Source organism: Aspergillus fijiensis (assembly GCF_003184825.1).
Source record: "Aspergillus fijiensis CBS 313.89 unplaced genomic scaffold BO72scaffold_50, whole genome shotgun sequence".
In the NCBI taxonomy this organism is placed as follows: domain Eukaryota; kingdom Fungi; phylum Ascomycota; class Eurotiomycetes; order Eurotiales; family Aspergillaceae; genus Aspergillus; species Aspergillus fijiensis.
The window spans coordinates 40,817-58,985 of NW_024469026.1; the positions used below are offsets into that span (position 1 = coordinate 40,817).

The 18,169-nt window shown below is 52.3% G+C and overlaps 3 protein-coding genes across 3 annotated transcripts; 1 reads left to right on the top strand and 2 right to left on the bottom strand.

Annotated features, from left to right (window-relative positions):
* Positions 1-308: 308 nt before the first annotated feature.
* On the bottom strand, positions 309-3,588 carry BO72DRAFT_499179 (SMEK family protein; the record flags this gene model as incomplete). The annotated part of the gene is made up of 8 exons (XM_040948827.1): positions 309-887; positions 943-1,382; positions 1,441-1,608; positions 1,674-2,474; positions 2,528-2,854; positions 2,942-2,991; positions 3,065-3,330; positions 3,475-3,588. The coding sequence occupies 8 exons, from the start codon at positions 3,586-3,588 to the stop codon at positions 309-311; spliced, it is 2,745 nt and encodes a 914-aa protein (XP_040798277.1).
* Positions 3,589-6,755: 3,167 nt separating this feature from the next.
* Positions 6,756-7,868, top strand: BO72DRAFT_352116 (DUF914 domain membrane protein; the record flags this gene model as incomplete). Its single annotated transcript, XM_040940699.1, has 3 exons — positions 6,756-6,820; positions 6,881-7,071; positions 7,141-7,868. Coding segments are annotated over 3 exons (984 nt in total), but the record flags the coding sequence as incomplete, so codon positions are not given.
* A 1,324-nt stretch (positions 7,869-9,192) lies between these two features.
* BO72DRAFT_210718 (uncharacterized protein) lies at positions 9,193-11,260 on the bottom strand. Its single transcript, XM_040939667.1, has 5 exons — positions 10,991-11,260; positions 10,860-10,916; positions 10,581-10,685; positions 10,302-10,520; positions 9,193-10,127 (listed from the first exon to the last, which is right to left on the bottom strand). The coding sequence occupies exons 1-5, from the start codon at positions 11,076-11,078 to the stop codon at positions 9,340-9,342; spliced, it is 1,257 nt and encodes a 418-aa protein (XP_040798279.1). The 5' UTR covers positions 11,079-11,260; the 3' UTR covers positions 9,193-9,339.
* Positions 11,261-18,169: the final 6,909 nt, after the last annotated feature.

Genomic DNA, 18,169 nt, shown 5'->3' on the forward strand with positions numbered 1-18,169 from the left:
GAAGAGAAAAAGTGCTATAAATGTACAATCATCTCGAACCGGACTGGTCAAATCGAGTCCTGCTTCTAAAAGGAAAGCCATCAAGGAACAAAAAGGGAATCGTACAGAAAGAATGCGTTCGGTCCATCGGTAAAAAATGCTAGAAAAAACGCATCACTTCATCTGGTATCTAGAAGGCTGTCGTAAAACAAACACGGAATGTTCCGCAACTCTGACAAATGACAACACAACAATGAATGCAGTTTGCTCGGCTACGGAGACTCGAGCATTCACAACAAAAAGATCAGACGATTCTGGAAATCATGAAATCATCCACCTTGACTGTCATGGTTATCATCTCGGTTCTCCTTTTCATTGCTCGTTTTGTCTACCGCAGTGTCAGTGGGCTTGACGGTTGCGGAGCTCAAATTGATCGCAATCCGCTTGGGTGCTGCGCTGGTAGTCGTATTGCCCAGAGTCGACCCTTTCTCGTTGGATGAAAGAGAGCCAATAGACACGCTTCGTTTCCGGCGCAGAAGCCCGGCACTCCCAGATCCTGCATTGACGGAGCTTCGTCGTTTGGGGCCGGCTGTAAGCTTCATCAGTTCGTCATCATCTTCCTCTTCGCGTCGGCGCTTCTCCGACAGTCTTTCCGGTGGGGTCTGTATCGTCAACGAGACGGGCGTGGACGGTGCCTCCTCAGATGACTCCATGGCAGTGTCTCGACCGGGGTCCTCCTGTGATGACGATTCTTGCTTTGGTTGCGTCTGGTCTTCAACCTTGGTATTCATCGCGTCGTCTTCGTCGTCGTCATCGGGATAATCAACTAGGGGCTTCACTACGGGCGATGCTGCGCCATTCTGCGGGTGTGCAGAAATGGCTGTGTTCTGTTGGGGATCCTGCTGCCACTATAGTACATGGTCAATACTTCAGACTGTCTGATTCCTGGCTGATGCGACTTACCTCTTCTTCATCATCCGAAGTGTTGAAGTATTCTTCCTCTGCAGCATCCATTTCCTTGACCCCTTGCCAGCGCGACCCATTGGCTTGCATCCGCTGACCTGGCAAATCTTCTTCCTGGGAGTATAGAGTAGAATCCGCCTCCTCTGCGCCGTAGCCCTGTAATTGCTCGTAGCGTAAGTACAGAGTTTGGAACGTGTCCACATAGGTGATGTTCTTGATCTGCTCGCCATATTTCTCCACCAGATGAAGAACGATGGGTTTGATGTTCTCGCGCTTGATGTACTCAAAGAGTTCAAGGCAGGCCGAGTTCAGAAGGTTGTCACGTGGCATGGACTGGTAGACGATATCGAGGATCAGACCGAACGTGTTGTTACGGGTCATCATAGCTTGGTAGAAGGTATCTTGGAGACTAATTAAAGTGCGAAAGAACTTCAGGGCAGCTGAGGAGAATGAGAGTTTAGTTTCCAGCAGACCAACATAATTATCGTGGCGACCTACTCAATTTGAGATGCTTCTGGGGCACAGTAAGTAATTGAGCGACCCGAGGGGCGAGCGACTCGTCATGGATAACATTGCGAGAACGGTATAAATGCTGGCGCACGAAAAATGTAAGAATATCGACAAGATGCGAATACAGCGTTACATCTTGGAATGTGAGGTCATTCACTGCGAATGGTGGTGGCGCCACGGTCAGCAACCATCAGGCGATGGCATCGAATAGCAAAACTCACGATTATCGCTATTTTCGAGTCGCTTCAGAGGCCAAAACAGCCTCCTGGCAGACTCATCGAAATGGTTCTGGACAAATGTATCCGAAAAGATGTTGGAACGTGGCTTGTTGAAGTGCTCGGGTCCAGCCCGAGCCATGGCGTCCGGCATTGGAATTTGTGGATCTAGCAGGACCTTGATCGCATCGGCAAGCTGATTCTTAACTCCGAGGTCGGTTTCCGTGTGCAGCAGGTCGATCAAAGTATCTGTAAGGGGCGTTTTCTTCTCGCTGACGGCCTTGAGCATATATCCGCGCATCATGATCTGATCGTGGTCGAGGAGAGACACCAGAAGATCAATGCCTGTCGTGCGCAATGGTGGCTTGGGGTGTTTGATAGCAAATGCGATCACAGCGAAAAGGCCATGGTTGATGAAATTGGCAAAGAGGTTCGCACGCGCCGGCGCTTGCAAGTTCTTTGCGATGACCGCGCATTGATGAAGGAATTGGACCGCATCCTCCTTGCGCTTGTTGTCGGCGTTTCGGGGGTCGAAGACTGTAAAGAGTTCCTTCAAGAATTGCGCGTTGGATTGTATATGATTAACGATTTCCACCTGGTTGAAGAAGATCAAGGAGTTTAGCACTGAAAATGTAGGATCATCTAGGATCCTAGCCAGAACCACGTCTTTGAGGTACTGTAAGCGCCAGGTGTATCGGATCTTGCGACGAATGAGAGGGTCCTTGATGGGGACTACTTCTTTGTAACGCGTCTGGTCTGCGAGGTACTGGCGATGGTTGGCCTTGTGGGTAGGGAACTCGGGGTCGTCTACAGCCCATTAGCAATTTCTCAGTGCAAGGCGCTGCCATCGGGATTCATACATTCCAATGCTCCAACGACCCCCAGGATGACGGGGTCTGTGACCACGGTTTCGATGATCGTGTTGTCGTTGAGTAGGATCAGTGACTTCATGATATTGCAAAGACGATGTAGATCCGGAAGGCTTTCGAGGTCTTCCGCCATTGAGACCAGAGGGATGAGTTTCGGAATATACTCATCACGAATGACTAATTTGGAAAGAGCATCGCGGCCGGCTTGAGTTATGCTCGAGGTCCTCATGATGTGGTCGATTTCGGGAAGATTGCCTAGGTCGGGCGCCGGCAGCATAATCGACTGGTAGCTCTCGATCTCGTCGGACAAGGCATCTTCTAGGCACAACGGAATGACCAGGTCAGCAAAAGATCCTATCATCAGCTATCGCGGCAGCGTAGCCTGGAGATGGGAGAAAATCTAACCTCCCGGCGCCAAACTGAGCAGATGTTGTTGCACGTTGTTGACGAAGTCCCTGCGGAGACTCAGTCAGTCTTCGGCTTGACTCATTTCTATCCCCGTTCCGAGCTGGGCTCGATGCGCCTTACCAGATGACCGCGCACCCTTCGGCTTCCTGAAAACTGAGTGCCATGTCCGTTCCATTGGGCTCTGTCCATACAATCAATGTCTCTGATGGGGTCGCGCGATGGTCAGTGATGGTTCTTGTACGACTTGTCGCGTGCGCAATGGACGGGAAGCGCGCAGGAGGGGTGGCACCTTGTTGCTTCTGGTATCCGTCATCCTTGGAGATCTTGGTCTCCAACAGCACCCGGTTGGGTTCATCTTCCGACTCGACGAAAATCCGCGGCTCATCCTAGCCATGGCGTGGACTGGTTAGCGATGGAATCTTCATGGAAGCGACCAAGCGCGCGCCCGACGGCGATGGTGCGTTTGCGCCCGACGAGCGGGCGACGCAGCAGTCGCGCGGCGGACAGCAGGTGGAAGGGACACGACTCACATCCAGGATCTGACCGGTGCAGAAGCCGGTGCCTCGATCGAACCAGTCATTATCTCTGAGTTCGTAGACCTTCACCCGCTTGCGATCGCTGGGTGGTTGCACCTCCAACGCCATGGTCCGGCAAAACGGAGAGGTGGCGTCTCGTCACTCCGGGACAACTCAGGAACGAGTGTTCCGGCGCGAGGAGAGCCCCAACGGAAGGGAAGGCGGAGAGAAAGATAAGAAAAGGCCGCGGCTTGGTCCAGATTGGACGGAGGATGTGCGGAAGGGAAGGGAAGGGAAAGAAGTGGGGAATGGGAGGAAAAAGCGGGAAAGGTTAAAAAAGGGAGAAAGAAGGGAGAGGAAAAAGAATGATGATGTGGATGTGTGGATGTGTGGATGTGTGGATGTGTGGTCGATGTGATATGATGTGATAATCAGGTCAGGTGGAGGGGGGAGAGGAGGAAGAGAAGAAAGGGAAGAGGAGACGGACGGAGAAAAGAGGGGACGGGAGGATGGAAACAAGCAAACGACGAGTACAGACAGAGAAGGAGGTTAAGGAGACGGAGGTGTTGTGTGTAGGTGGAAAGGATGAGAGTAATGTTAGAGGTCTGGGAGGAAGGAAAATGATGTAAAAGGGAAGAAAAGTGACAGGCAAAAAAAATAAAGATAGCAAGCAGTACTCCGTACAGGTAAGAAGATGGAGACGGGGAAAGGTTAGCTGCTGCTTGTTGCTTGTCTGCTTGCTTGCTTGCTTGCTGCTACTGCTGCTGCTGCTGCTGCTTCCCTCACAGCTTGTACAGTACAGTACTTGCGCCTATGTTTCTGCTTCTGCTTCTACTTCTGCTTCTGCTTGTTCTTCGATGATGAATGAGGATCCTTCTTGACTTTGGCGTCGGGACCACCTGACGGCCTCGGCAACTGTCTTGTCTGCCTGCCTGTGTGCCAGAGTCTGCCTGCCTACCTATCTGCCTATTTGTCTCGGAGAGGGAAAAGAAAATGAACCGGACGACAACAACAACACGCGACCGTACTGAACACTACCTAAGGGATTGGAATTGCTCAACAAATCGGGAGCTTATCAGAGCTAAGCTGAACAGGACAACGTCCGATATACGGCAACCCACCAGCTGCCAGCCAGCAGTAAGTCCAGGTGGAGTACTACAAAGGGCCAGCTCGGGGATCTGCAGCGAAAGCGGAGCGAGCAATTGAAGACCTGAAACTTTTCCGTCAATCCGTCTACACCTACGTGACTATACCGGTAGCTATAAACTTATCTGCGTGTTCATCAATAAAGAAGGGTCTTGCCGATGACGTGCGCGTCCCCGGAAAGGTTTCAGGCCAGCCCTGAGGATTCAGGATAAGAATGGCCCTCCAGCCGCTAGGGTGTCGGGGGGGGTTGGGGAGTCGGACCTTACAGCAGGATGCTTCTTCTTGTCCCATGTGGATGGATGCGATACTGAATAGGTCCCATTTGTGGTTATTGTGGTTAAGGTTGGGTCACCGGGTTGTCAGTCAGTCAGTCGGTCGGTCGGTCGGTCGGTCGGTCAAGGGGTGGAATGGCAAAATGGCACTGCAAGGAGGAGAGAAGACCAAAAAGGTTCTAGCCCCGTCACTTCTTATTGTTCCCCCCATTGTCAGATATTTGAATTGTTCTATAATTGTTCCATAAGGTACACTACTAACAAGAAGAGTGTGTGTCCGCAACTGTAATCATCATCCCGGGACCCCACGCATTCAATATCCATGGAACCTTTGAGTGGATATGTAATAAGCTACCACTTCAGCCTCAAAAACGGACGATCTCTAACGTAGCGGAGCGAAAGAATTGCATTGTTGTCTCCTGCCTCCGGGTCATTCCGCCTCTATCCACCGTTGATAGCGACGGAACAGGATGTCCATGACCGAAGTCGGGGCTCCTACTCAGTTGGGCAGCGACCAGTCCCCAAGCTTAACCCGAGACTGCCTGAAGACGGTGGTTGCACTACCGATACGGATCACTGCGCCTGTGTTCCCCCTCGGTCAATAGATGAACCAAGGGGAGGGGCGATGCGGATGGGTCATGTGGGGGATGCTGCGTCACCAAACATGCTCGATTCTTTGAATCATGCCGAAGCAAATCCGCCATTACCCTCCAGGAAGGACGGGAGCCTGAACTGTGCGGTTGTCAGTGAGCGGATCGGAACATCTTCCAGAAAAATGGCAAAATGGATGAATGAAGGCGATTGACGGAGGACAGGGCCAGGTTGGAGACCCGATGAGATCATTGCGCAAAGCCTAATCCTGGGTGCCTGGGGCAGTGAATGTGGCAAGATGCATGTGACTACAGCAGGATAACTTTTCTCTGTTGGCCAATGAAGCTTGTTGGTATTAGCTATACGCGAGCAAATATACAGTCTCTAACCATGATAAACAGGTAGTCAACTAGGAAACACAGTTGCTTGCTACCAAGCAACTTACATACTACCGGTACTCCGTACATGCCGGAATCCTGGGTATTTATATACTAACTCCCTTCCCCCTGTAAGGCGAGTAAGTGGATGTTCCGTGCAGGAACGCTAAGATCAGTGCATGGATGCGGAGGTGGCACCCAGACATCCACCTCAAACTGCTGCAGACTGTACGAGGGATCCCTCATTAGCATCAGATAGCTGTTCTTATCGCGGCCACTCCTTGGTAGTGGGTGTGTTCCAGACTGCTACCAGCTACCTGCTAAGCGTTAGATGATCCCTGATAGCCGACGCGGGTCAGCTCCCTTATCGGGCCCGGGCGGTAGGGATCATGGATCCACATGAGGGGTGCGACCCGTGATTGGCCGCGAAGCACATGACGGGAGGGCGGATCTGATTGACTTGGCGATTACATAAGTTATACTTAGTACTTAGTAGCAGTAGTAACTTAGAGTAGAAAGTCCTCTCCACTTCTGAGTTGGCTTCCTCGTGACTTTCTTCAGCCTTCTTATCTTCAATTCAGACAGCCGTTGGGTCTGATATACCAACTGCCATCCGCGAGCGACTTCGGGAGCTTTGCGCTCGTGCGGGTGGGAAAGCTCCCATCGGTGTGTCGTTACTCCAGTCGTTTTAGAAAAGTCTGTTGCAGCAGCCATGACACATTCTGCTGTGTCCCATGGCACAGACGATGCTGGGGCTGGCCCATCGTCCACGGGCACCGATCTCGGTCGTGCCCATATACCACTACCGTCCAAATCCGATGCCTCCGCTACCTCTAATGTATATACTACCGGCAACGGTAGCACCGACGCAGTGGACTCGGAACACGCAACAACAGCGGACCATCCCACCGACAAACAGCAAAGCCCGCTCGCCTACCTGACCACCCGAGAATTCTACATCACCCTCCTCCTGGGGTAAGACCATCTTCACACCCGTTACAAACAGTCCTTAGCATCTCACTAAGTCACCAACAGTCAAATCCTCGCCATCACCAACACAGCGTGCAGCACTTTCAGCACCCTCCTAGCCGACCGAGGCGTCTCCCTGCCGGCCACGCAGACCTTCTTCAACTACCTCCTGCTGACCGTGATCTTCACCTCCTACACAATCCACCGCCACGGGCTCCAGGGCTGGACCCAGAGCTTCTTGTCTCGCGGTTGGAAATGTACGATATGCCCCCATCCCCATCCCCCCTCCACAACCGACAAACTAACCCCGCCCCCCAAAAAAACAGACCTCCTCCTCTCCCTCTTCGACGTAGAAGGCAACTACTTCCTCGTCCTGGCCTACCGCAACACGACCCTCCTCAGCGCCCAACTCATCAATTTCTGGGCCATCGCCATCGTGGTCCTAATCTCCTCGACCGTCCTGGGCGTGCACTACCACCGACCCCAACTCCTCGGGATCTCCATCTGCATAACGGGGATGCTCCTCCTCCTCTTCTCCGACCGCACCCCACCCGCCTCCGCTCACAACAAACTGCTCGGCGACCTCTCCGCCCTAACCGGCGCAACCAGCTACGGCCTCGCCAATGTCCTCGAAGAAGTGCTGGTGACCACCGCCCCGATCGCTGAGGTGCTCGGCCAGATGGCGCTGTGCGGGGCGTGCATCACCGCGCTGCAGGCCCTGGCGCTGGGGGAGCTGTCCGCCCTCCTCCGCAGCAGCACTGTGTGGGATGCAAGGGTCCTGGGGTGGTGGGCCGCGTACACGCTCTGCCTCGCCGCGTTTTATTGTCTGGTGCCGCTGCTGCTGCGGCGCGCGTCCGCCGCGTTCTTCAACCTGTCCATGCTGACGATGAACTGCTGGGGGGTCGGGGTCGGCGTGCTGCTTTTCCGGTATCAGGTCGGCTGGGCGTATCCCGTGGCGTTCGCGTTGATTGTCGCCGGCCAGGGGGTGTATTTTCTCGGTGCTGCCCCGGTATCCGGCGGCGGTGCGGGCGGGGGCGAGAAGAAGCCTTGGGTGAGATCCTGTTCTGGGTCGGGGAGGGTGGATACGGGACGAAGGGGCCAGAGGTTTGGAGGATTGGAGGCTTCGGGGGAGGAGGAGCCGTTGCTGTTGCGCCGGGAAGAACAGGAGGAGGCTGGGGAAAGGGTTTCGGTGGTTTGATGGGTCGGGCTGGGAGCCACGGTCTTTGGCGCTGGGATGCGCTGGGCTGCTTGGGATACATATTTCAGGACGGGGGGGTTTTTCGCGTAAATGACTGAACGACTATGACGAGCTCTTTTATATAGATGACGATATGCGAGCGTGATAGACTAGATTTTGAGAGGGAGTCAAGATGTTGAGCTAAATGAGTTTGTCTGCTTCTAGAAATGTTATGTGATACAACTCTATTACTTAGAATTGTTGACCAGGTGCGCCGCCGAGCACTCTGCCGAGGTTGAAGACAACTGGATGACTGGGCAAACATCCAAGCAGTCAAGATGGATTCATGAGTGAAGCCACTGAGAGATTTACAGCAATCACCCCTGCCGCCAGCAACTTCAATGAAGATTGAAGTACCTCATCCACAACCTCACGTCAGCTCAATACGACAAACATCCTAGGCCCTAGACACCAGAACCATACATTACGACGAAAAAAATGTAACCCGTACCTTATGACAGAACACAAATAGAAACATGAACCATATAAACCTATCAACGCACAGAACCACAAACTTGAAACAGAAACACAAGACATTCCAGAAAACCTCGGCAGATCAACAGACTCCAAACAGCTCTTTTGATAATGTTTGCCTGCTCCCCAGTATTCCTTTTGCCTTTGCCAGAAAAAACAACCGAACTAGAAAAACCCTTTTCGTACCCAGATAATAAGAAAGAAAAACACCCCATGACAAAATGACCCAACATGCTTTCGGCCAGATTCACAATCACAACCAGACCCGAACAATCAAAGGGAAAAAAAAAAAAAAAAAAAAAAACAAACACCTGGAACCCCCCAGAGATGAGCGGGAAACAAGAGCCCGAGAGAACATACACCCCCCACAGCCAAACAAGGTTAATACAATCACCCCAAAATACCCCAACCCCTGGAGCAGTGGTGGATAGATAGATAGACTGGCGCCGAGTGAAACGACAACCCATGATCAACAGATGCGACACCAATAAAAACAAGAAACCCCCAACATGATGCCACATAACACAAAAGGGAATACCGACTCCAGAAACCAACAGGCCAATCCCAAAGGGCGCTAGTCAGTAGAACCACCATGTACCAAATTAAACCGACTGTCCACATGTGACGGAGCGCTAGACAAAAATATTAATCAAGACGTGTGCTTGCGACCCCACTTCTTTCAGATATGTACCATGCTCTTTCCCAATAGTCGAATCAAAGATATAACCCTCTCTTAGAACGCCACAGTACAAAAGCGAACACCCGTCCAAAGGAATAATGTTGTGAGAATCGAACCATGGCTGGTGGCCGTCGCTTAGCCCCAGACAGAGGCCTGCACGCCCAAGCCGTTCTTCGATCCCCACACGCCACTGCCGTTACCCCAACCCAGGGAAACACCACCGCCCGTGGTGTCCTTGACGCCGGCGGTCGCTGCGGCGGCGGTCGAGGCGTTGGAAACCGACGAAGCACGTTCGCCGGTAGTGGCATCACCCGAGGTGAAGCCGAATCCCAGGGGAGACGGAAGGGGAGTCGTGGAACGCTTGTTCAGGGCCGGGTTGGAAGCCTGGCCGGCACCGGTCTGTTGAAGAGGCCGGCTGCCAATGGGTCCCACAGAGCCTATGGGTCCAGTCGCCGGCTTGGTCGATGCCTGTCTCGAGGAGGGAGAATCGGCGCCACCGGGAGACGAGGTTGAAGTTCCGGGCTGATCGGGAGTCTCGTACTTGCCAAAGACAGGGTTAATGCCCGAGCTGGGAGAAGAGGCGCTGTTGGCACGCGAGGGCGACTGGAGGGAGGCGGCACCCGCGGCAGCCTGAGACACGCCATCAACACTCCCTTGGACGGGAGTTTGCGCTAGACCAAAGGGGTCGGCACCGCGGGGAGACGGACCACGAACTCCGGTGGCAGAAGTCGGGGTACCACCGGCCTGGCTGTCGGAGCGGGGGTTCTCATCGGTCAAGCTTCCAGGGGGGAAGAACGCGGGGCTGTCGTTGCCGTACAGGGCCCTATGCTGACGAGCCAGAAGCTCGCGGCGACTTTCCTCGCTCATGGCGGCTGGGCTGAGCGAGCGATCGGACTTGTTTCCAGACATTTCGGCAAGCAGGCCTTTGAGAGAAGCAGAAGAATTAAAACCATGTTCAAAAACTGGAACCATGTCCCAATGTAATATACAAGCCAGCGAATACACATATGGGCAGAGAAGATCATGGGGGGAATAGTGGAGGAAGATGCGGGCGAGGAAGAAAGAAAGAGGCTCCAAAGACAAATGCTACCACGTACTTCGGTTGTACTGTTGCTCCTGGTGATAGTTGCGGAGCTCCCTCTCACGCTGTGCTGCCATCCGACGCTTCGCTTGCATCATCTGCTCCACTTCGTTGGGACGACCCTGGAATCGTTGCGAGGCATAGAAGCCCTGGAGGGAGGGATTCGGGTGCATCCGAGAATCGAACTCGCTGATCGAGTGATGACGCTGTGACATCGCACCGGCCATGCGGGGATCTACCACAGTACTGTTCAGAATGGAATAACTTCTAGTAGGGGGCATTCATGGAATCATACCGTAGTCGGGGTACGGGCGACCCATCATCATGGGCATCGAGTCTCTCCGGGGCGCGGCCCAGAGCTTTCCGCTCTTGACGAGATTGTCAATCGCACGGTCGACCTCTGTTGGAAGTCAGCGCCACTCTTTCCACTCTTTCTCCCCTTTTCCGAACAACAGAGATTCAACTGTGTCTGCAGACCGCAAAAAAACACATCTGCAGTGCGTGATCTCTGATTCGCATCATACGGAAGATCCGCAAAAGGTATGACATCTGGGGAGTCGGGAAATATGCGTACCATCGAACTGAGAAGAGAAGGCCGGGATTTCATCGCGCTGAGAGACGGAGCTTGATCCTATGAGAGAGCACCGGTGTAAGCCTCGCTGTTTTCCTGCTAAAAAAGATCGTTGAACGTCCTGCCAACCATACCTGACCGCGACGGGGGAGCCGGCTGTTCCCAGGAGGCCTGGCGCGTAGGAGGGGCTTGCCAGCCCTGGGCCTCGTAGTAGGACGCCATTATTTAATTGATCTGGGGACCGCGACGGACGGAACGGACGGCGTGAAGCGGAACGAAAGATTGGCGCTTGGAGGCAATCAGGAGAGGCCTGTGGGAAGGATATGAATGAGCATGAAGTCCAGAACACCTAAGCAGCGCAGCCAGTGCATTGACAAGTGATTGCAGACGACGGAGAGATAGGCGGATGACGACGGGGCGAAAGTCCAAATAAACGGGCCAGGTGTCCGAGTCACCGCACCGGGCAGATAAAAATAAGAAAAAAAGGCGGGATGGCGACCAGCAATGACATCGACCGGAGTTATTCTTAGATTCCTCGGAATGACCCTTTCCCAAGTATCAAACTCTGCTTTCGAGTCTCTCCACCATGACATCCTCGGGGATTCAATTGATCTTTCGCATTGCGGAGATGACAAGCGGACATGGAGTGAAGGGGTCGACATATGAAATCTGGCCGATTTGGATGGAAGGCGTAGTTGATGAGGTGTTGTGGATTTTCCCATTGACCGTATTGTGGAAGGCGGACAAAAAAAGAAAAGACAAGACATTGTGCTTCGGGAGTGTCAGGCAAGGGGACTGACTGGATGGTTACTCACAAAAAAAGGAGTGAATGCACTCTCAATAGGATCTACCACGAGCAAACGAGGCAGAACGGCAAGCAGTGACCGACAACAACTTCTCACCCTTCAGGCACGACAGACAGATTAAGTCTGGCGTGAGAGAAATGAAGAGGGTTGGAGAAGGCGGGGGGGAGAGAGAGAGAGAGTGGGTGGATGAGGGAATTAAGGACGGAGGATAGGGTGGAGGGGGGAAGAAGGGAAAGGGAAAGGGTAAGGGAAGGAAAAGGTCGGGTAGCAGAGGAGAAATGCAATCGTCCCAAACCGAGAAGAGAGAGGGAGAAGAGGACCGGGGGGAAGAGGGAGGGGGGAGGCTTGAGGAGGGGACGGGGGAAAAAAAAATAGAGTCTCAAGACCGAGAAACGGAGAGCGAGAGGGAAAACAGGTAGAGAGAAGGAGGAAGAGGGGGGCAAGGGAAAGGAAGCGAGCAAAAGACGTGAAATTCTTCTTTTTTTTGTCTTGACCGGGGATAAGAAAATCAGACTGAGAGGAAGAGGACAAGCGGCAGCAACAGCAGCAGCAATAGCAGCAACAGCAGCAGCAACAAGCAGCAGGACTTTTCTCCGCTGTAGCCAAAATAATAATAAATTCCACTACTAATACTGGTAGGTAATGATTATACACCAAAGACGAGAGAGATTGAAAACATAACTCCAAGAAGTTGGTCACTGACGGAGTACTTTTTCCAGTAAGTACAGCACCGTCCGTCTGTTTGTCTGTCAATATCACATTTTCCTTTCCCAGGACAGGCGCACTGCATGACAAGAAGAAATATATCAGAAAACGAGATCTGATGAGAGCATACCCTCTGCACCATTCTCATCTTGTTTTGGATTTCGTTTCTCTTACTTGTTTGTGAAGACCGCCGGTGTCTCCGTGGAGTACGGAGTGAGAAAAAAAAATCAAAATAAAAAATAAAAAAAAGGGTGGACATCGGATGGATTTGAATGGATGTGGTTGGTAGAGGAGATTCGGGTTGTTGAATCGCTGGTTTCCCTCCCGATCCGAGAAATTTCTTCTCTCTCTGGCTCTCTCTCTTTCCCCTCTTCACAACTATTAAGTATAGGTTACTTCACTCGCAACTCGACTCTCCATATCCATGCCATCTAATCCTTAATTCATTCCTTACTCTATATCAAACAAACGAAAAGTTCCCATGATTCCCATGATATGGCAGGTTATCAGATCCCACCGTGTCAAGGTGTTTCATCGGTGACAGGCAAGTATCCGTACGATAATGACTTGATTAGGGGGTCCCACATGTAATCTCCAATACGATACGCACGCACACGCAGTAGGTTGAGACTATCCGACATGGGGCTTGTGTTCGACCGGTCAGCAGCCCATCCCATCATCACCTGGGTGGTCTTGGATGCAAATCAGCAATCGGTTTCTTGCACTTGATTACTGCCAGCCAGAGTTGCTCAACACAAAACACAAACCCCAGAATGCCAGCGAGTTGTTCATCGCTACAGTCTAAATTAAGCACCATGAACTGCTGCTGTCTCGAAAGTGAATGAAAATCATGGAAAATCATGGGGATTGGTTTGGAACAATCCATCTCCCCTGTCGCAACGCATCGCATCCGAACAGAAACCCTGATTTTCCGAGAATCAGTCCAATGCACAATGGCGTATGCACGGAGTTTGCCCTCTGACTGACTGACTGACTTGCTCCAAGTACAGACAGACTAGTAGAGTAGCCGGGAGCCGGGAAGAGATGAGGGGAGGAGGCAAGCAACTTTTGCCAGAATCAAAAAGCACTGGGCAGCGCGCCCTTGTAATCAATCCTGTGTCTCTCTCTCTTAGCGTCGGCCCGTCAACCTTTTTTTTCCGGCAGAGCTGTCCCACCCTCCCTCCTCCTCTTGCTCATTTGGACGGTGGGAGAACCCAGCATGTGCTGTTGACAACCTGAATATGGTGTCACCGAAGAGAGCAGGAAGCAGACTAATATCAATCGGAGATACAAAACCTTTCACCTTCCATGAGGAATCTACTGTCGTCCCAACTTCTCAAACCCATCTGGCCCCTACTGTAATCCAGATAGTCCCAACCCCGAATTACTACCCGTGCAGGCCCCCTTTCCCACCCCTGGGCAGGTCTAGATGGCAGCAGTAGTATCATCATCGTACCACACCTACGACTTCGAAGTCTGGGCACGGGCAGAGACCATGATCATGGTTCTGATCATGGACTGTACAATACCACCGGGGGATCTGGTTTGATTAGTACAGTACTACGTACGCTGGGCACTTGCTCGACAAATCGATGCTTGTCTTGCCCTTCGGCATTTCCCTGCTGATTCCGGCTGGATGATTCCGCCAAGCCGTCGTTGAACGGACCTCGAAATCATATCTTCCTCGTGGTGATTAAATTAGCCCTGGTCTGGATGACGGGTGATATGGATGCTGGCTGGCTGGCTGGCTGGCTAACCCTCTTTGGGCTGCTCCTCCTTGCGGGTAACTTTCTTCGCGGCAGCGGCAGGCAGTACGCAAGTAGTAGATGGTAGTCGAGTCATGACTGTTCCTCTGGGTCCTCACCTGGTGTACTCAGTCAGTACTCCGTATTTTGGGGTCTTATCCTCATTGTTTGTTGCAATGTGGCATTGGAAACTGATGCCATTCATATATCTTCCCGAATAGTGGTTTGTTGTCGCGTGTGGATCCTCTGCAAGACGCTTATTCCTGCTTCTTTTCGAGGGGCATCAACTCGAGTACGACAACCGTGGACAACTACAAGGCTAAACAACCTCCTGCGCGTGTCTCGACAACCACTAACTGCCTGCAACTGCCGGGAGATCCATGATTTACCTTACTTGTCCACACACCTTCCAGAATGTAGGCGGCGACACAGCTCGTGCTAATGTAGTCTGGGATAGATTGCCAGACTGCGTGGCTCCGGAGAATGGCCGGGGTGGGGGGAGGGGAGGGGAGCAACAACGCCGGACAAGGTGGAAGAGACCGTGATGACTAAACTAACACTCAGACCCTTCCCTGCAACCTTTCATGGTAAGAGGGCAGAAATATCCAAATTGAGGAAAAGGAGGGGTGGAGGGGGGGATGAGGGGAAGAAAAGAAGCGAAGGAGGGGAAAAGAAGTCCCGAATCACAAGATGGTGGGGGAACGGGCTTCTTATGCATCGTCATCGTGCTTCCAGTGGCTTGAAATGACCATGTATGCCCTTTCCGAAGGAGGCAGAAGTCAAGTTTGTGGAGGGATCAGATGGGCTATCACGCAGGCTGTCTGCCTGTCTGTCTGCAAGTGATAATCCCCGGAGGTGGGATGGGGATGGGGACGGGGATGGGGATGGGGATGGGGATGGGATTTCTGCGAACAGTCGACCAAGCCCATGCAGCCTTGTCTCTCTCCCACTCCCTCTCATCTGATTGATCTTCAGATCACACGCTCGACTTTTTCTTATTTTTGTTTCATTTAGCGGCAGGCCAACGGGCATTGGGTGTGAGAGCCCCGATTGTCTCAGGGTGTTGAATCCGCGAGCCAGCGGAGAGAAAGAGAGACATATGGTTCTACAGTATTCCGTACAGTACTGCACTTCGATGCATTGCTTAAAATGCAGCGACCCGGTCCACTGCTACACACTTTACCTTATACTTCACCTTGCCGCCGCCCTATCACGTTGACACCCCCCATCCGCAATACGTGACTTTTTCATCAGCCCACGGCCATGCTTACTTGCAGAAACAATGACCTCTGTGGCTGAGAATTCCTCGGGTTCGTGGGCGGGGCTGCCTGTATCTCTTACTAAGAATCCTGGTGTAACTACATACTTCGTATCCTTTTCAAGTATTCGAGTGGTAGTTATACTATCATAGTGAACTTTGAGGCCGGCGATGATTAAGTTACATATCAGCAACGGTCTCCGACAGTCTGGTTCTCAGCCTTTCGAAGGATCAATCGCGCAGAAACATTTCGCCGGGGGGTGGGGGGATATTTCATCTTCTTTGTACTCGACATACTTGTGCTAGAACCACACAACGCACCCTATACTTCGGATTCCCGGTTGGTCGATTAACCTCCTTTATAGAATCCCGCTCCTTTCATCACGCTGGATCGGGCTAAGGGCTACAGGGTCAACTCCCCTAAGCCCATGGTTCCGAACCATGTTCCGGCCATGTGCTCAGCAATATGACAGGTTGGAGCCGGTGGGAGAGAAACAATGTGCGACTAGGTAGACTCAGTGCTTGACTGCCTTTAAGGGGGGTTGGAAAGGTTGGGACCGGTTCCTCTTGACTGGATTGGGCCCTGAAACTCGACCATTGTTGGAACGCGGTTGGCAATACGGGGTTACCTTAGAACAGCGATCTTGGTTTTATTGTGCGGTTGACAATCACTGACCTCGAAGCTGGGGTGCTGGTTTAGTTCTGGGTCGACTGGTGGCGCGCTGTATGAGTTATCGGATGTAGTATAGATTATATGTCTCGGAGATGAGGAGTAGTTGTATGCCCCCTCCAGCGCTTCGGTAGTAACGACGATGAACACAATTTAAGCGTTACCAATAATAGTGAGTAGTCCGTTTCTCAGGCCGCCCGTCGTGAAGCACTGAGACTGCCAGTCAAGCCAGAGGGAAATAGGTGATAGGTGGGCCAAAGCTGGACCTGAAATACTTTATTAACCAGCCGGTCACGGCGCCCCGTCACACGTGCCGCATTGGTTCGGACCCAGGGCCGAGACAAGTCACTTTCCGGAAAACGCGGGGCAGGCAAGAGGGAGAAAAAAGGGGGGGGGGGGAGAAAAGGTTTCTCGCTTTCTCACAATAGAAGAGGGAAAAAAAGTTAAGTGAGCATTCAATGACTGGAATGAAAGCAGGGATCTAGAAAGGAGGAATGCAAAAACAACGGCGGCGGCGGAGGCGGCGTTGGCGGCGCTGAAGGTTTAGTTGGCTATGGGGACTCCGTACTCTTCTTCCAATAGCTGGCGGGTGGGGGGAAGGTGATTGTTCTTGATGCCTTTTACTGCTGCGGAACAGGAGTTCAATAGCACCCCCGATGATCGACACAAAGAGTCGCTGATTAAGCTGGCGAGAGGATCGTAGCTTCCATCTAGATCCCTCGATTCGACAGGTGTGTTGGGATAGGCGCGTTTGGATTCAATAAAGCTAATCCTTCCTCTCATCACTCCTATCTCAAAATGGGTTTTGTGGGAGCATCGCTGGGGCTGAAGGCATGGGGCAGGACATTTATCCATGCCAACCAATGTATGCAAGTTGCGGAGAAATGCATGTCTATTGAATGTGACAGGGTGGAGGGAGCTCCGCGCCAGTGATTCGCAGGACTTTGCCGCATTGATTGCGGCAGTTGAGGTTGGTTCAGGTTGGTTCTTGGAGCGATGAACAAATGCGCAATACAGAGAAATGAATCTGCGAGTGAGGGAGAATGCGATCGCCTTGAAGAGGTGCCAAATTGTGTGCCTGAGGAATGATGGTATATGCCGGGAGCACAAATATACTAGCATCATAATGAAAGGATTAAGAACATACCTCACTATGAATCAGAGTCCACCGGGTTTCCATTACCGGAGGATGCAGCAGCAGCAGCAGCCTCTGCCCCTGCTGCAGTTCAACGGGCGCTGCAGTAGAACAATGAGACCCTTTTAGTGCTAAGCCGGCCAAGAATAACTTAGTCCATAATACCAGACCTAGTGCCAAACTACCTGTCATCTATTCGGGACTGGCTGGGTTGGATGGAAGCCGTGAAGGAGTATGTCTCTTCCACCTGTAAGATGAGAGTAGAGTTGAGTGACTGCGCTGACTCGGAACGTGTTGGTGACCCTTCACTAAATGGTGCTGTCTGAGTTTCCCCCTTTCAAGTCTGATCCGCCCCTCCCTCCAAGCATTGGCCCTTTTTTTGTGTCTATATTGTCTTCAGTTTGATCACCCGTTTCAGCTGCTGAGTCCTTATTGATAGGAACGGTCTTTGTCCTCGGCTTTTGTTTCGAGATTCTGTTCAAAATAGCCCTGAGAGTGAGCCTGCTGAAAACATGTTTGTTCATTTGAGTTACCATTATTGCTGACGAGGTAATTCCTCAAGTTGTGATAGTCTTCAAGCTGCGGCGCAAGTTGTTAAGTTGTTGTTAGTAAACCGTCACGTAGTTAGCTCCTACCCCGGCGCAACACAGTGCATACTTTAGTCAAGTGCAGTCAGTGACTGCAGCGACTGCCGCTGTGCCGGCCGTGCCCGTTTCGACAGCAGTTACCGCCGTTGGCCGGCGGGACTACAGTAGCGGGAACACTCCCCCCCCTCTCTCCCCCCCCCTGGCTCTGGCTCAGGCTCTGCTGCTGCTGCTGCACTGCGGCTGCTCTCCAGCCGATCGCCCTCAATTAGATTCCCTCTTCCGCCGCCCGCTGCTCGATTAACCTTTCCCAGCAACCTACTGGCATTCCCGCTATATTTCCCACACCCTATTCAATCGATCACTACTCCGTACCAGGCTGGTCCTTCAATTCTGATAGAAAGAAAGGA

What these genes read in the sequence shown, in the direction of transcription:
- BO72DRAFT_210718 (XM_040939667.1), bottom strand. Translation starts at nt 11,078, where the DNA reads ATGGCGTCCTACTACGAGGCCCAGGGCTGGCAAGCCCCTCCTACGCGC. An exon ending in GGCTCCCCCGTCGCGGTCAG is followed by an intron (nt 10,917 to 10,990) that starts GTATGGTTGGCA and finishes GCTCTCTCATAG; the next exon opens with GATCAAGCTCCGTCTCTCAG. An exon ending in GGAGCAACAGTACAACCGAA is followed by an intron (nt 10,128 to 10,301) that starts GTACGTGGTAGC and finishes CTTCTCTCAAAG; the next exon opens with GCCTGCTTGCCGAAATGTCT.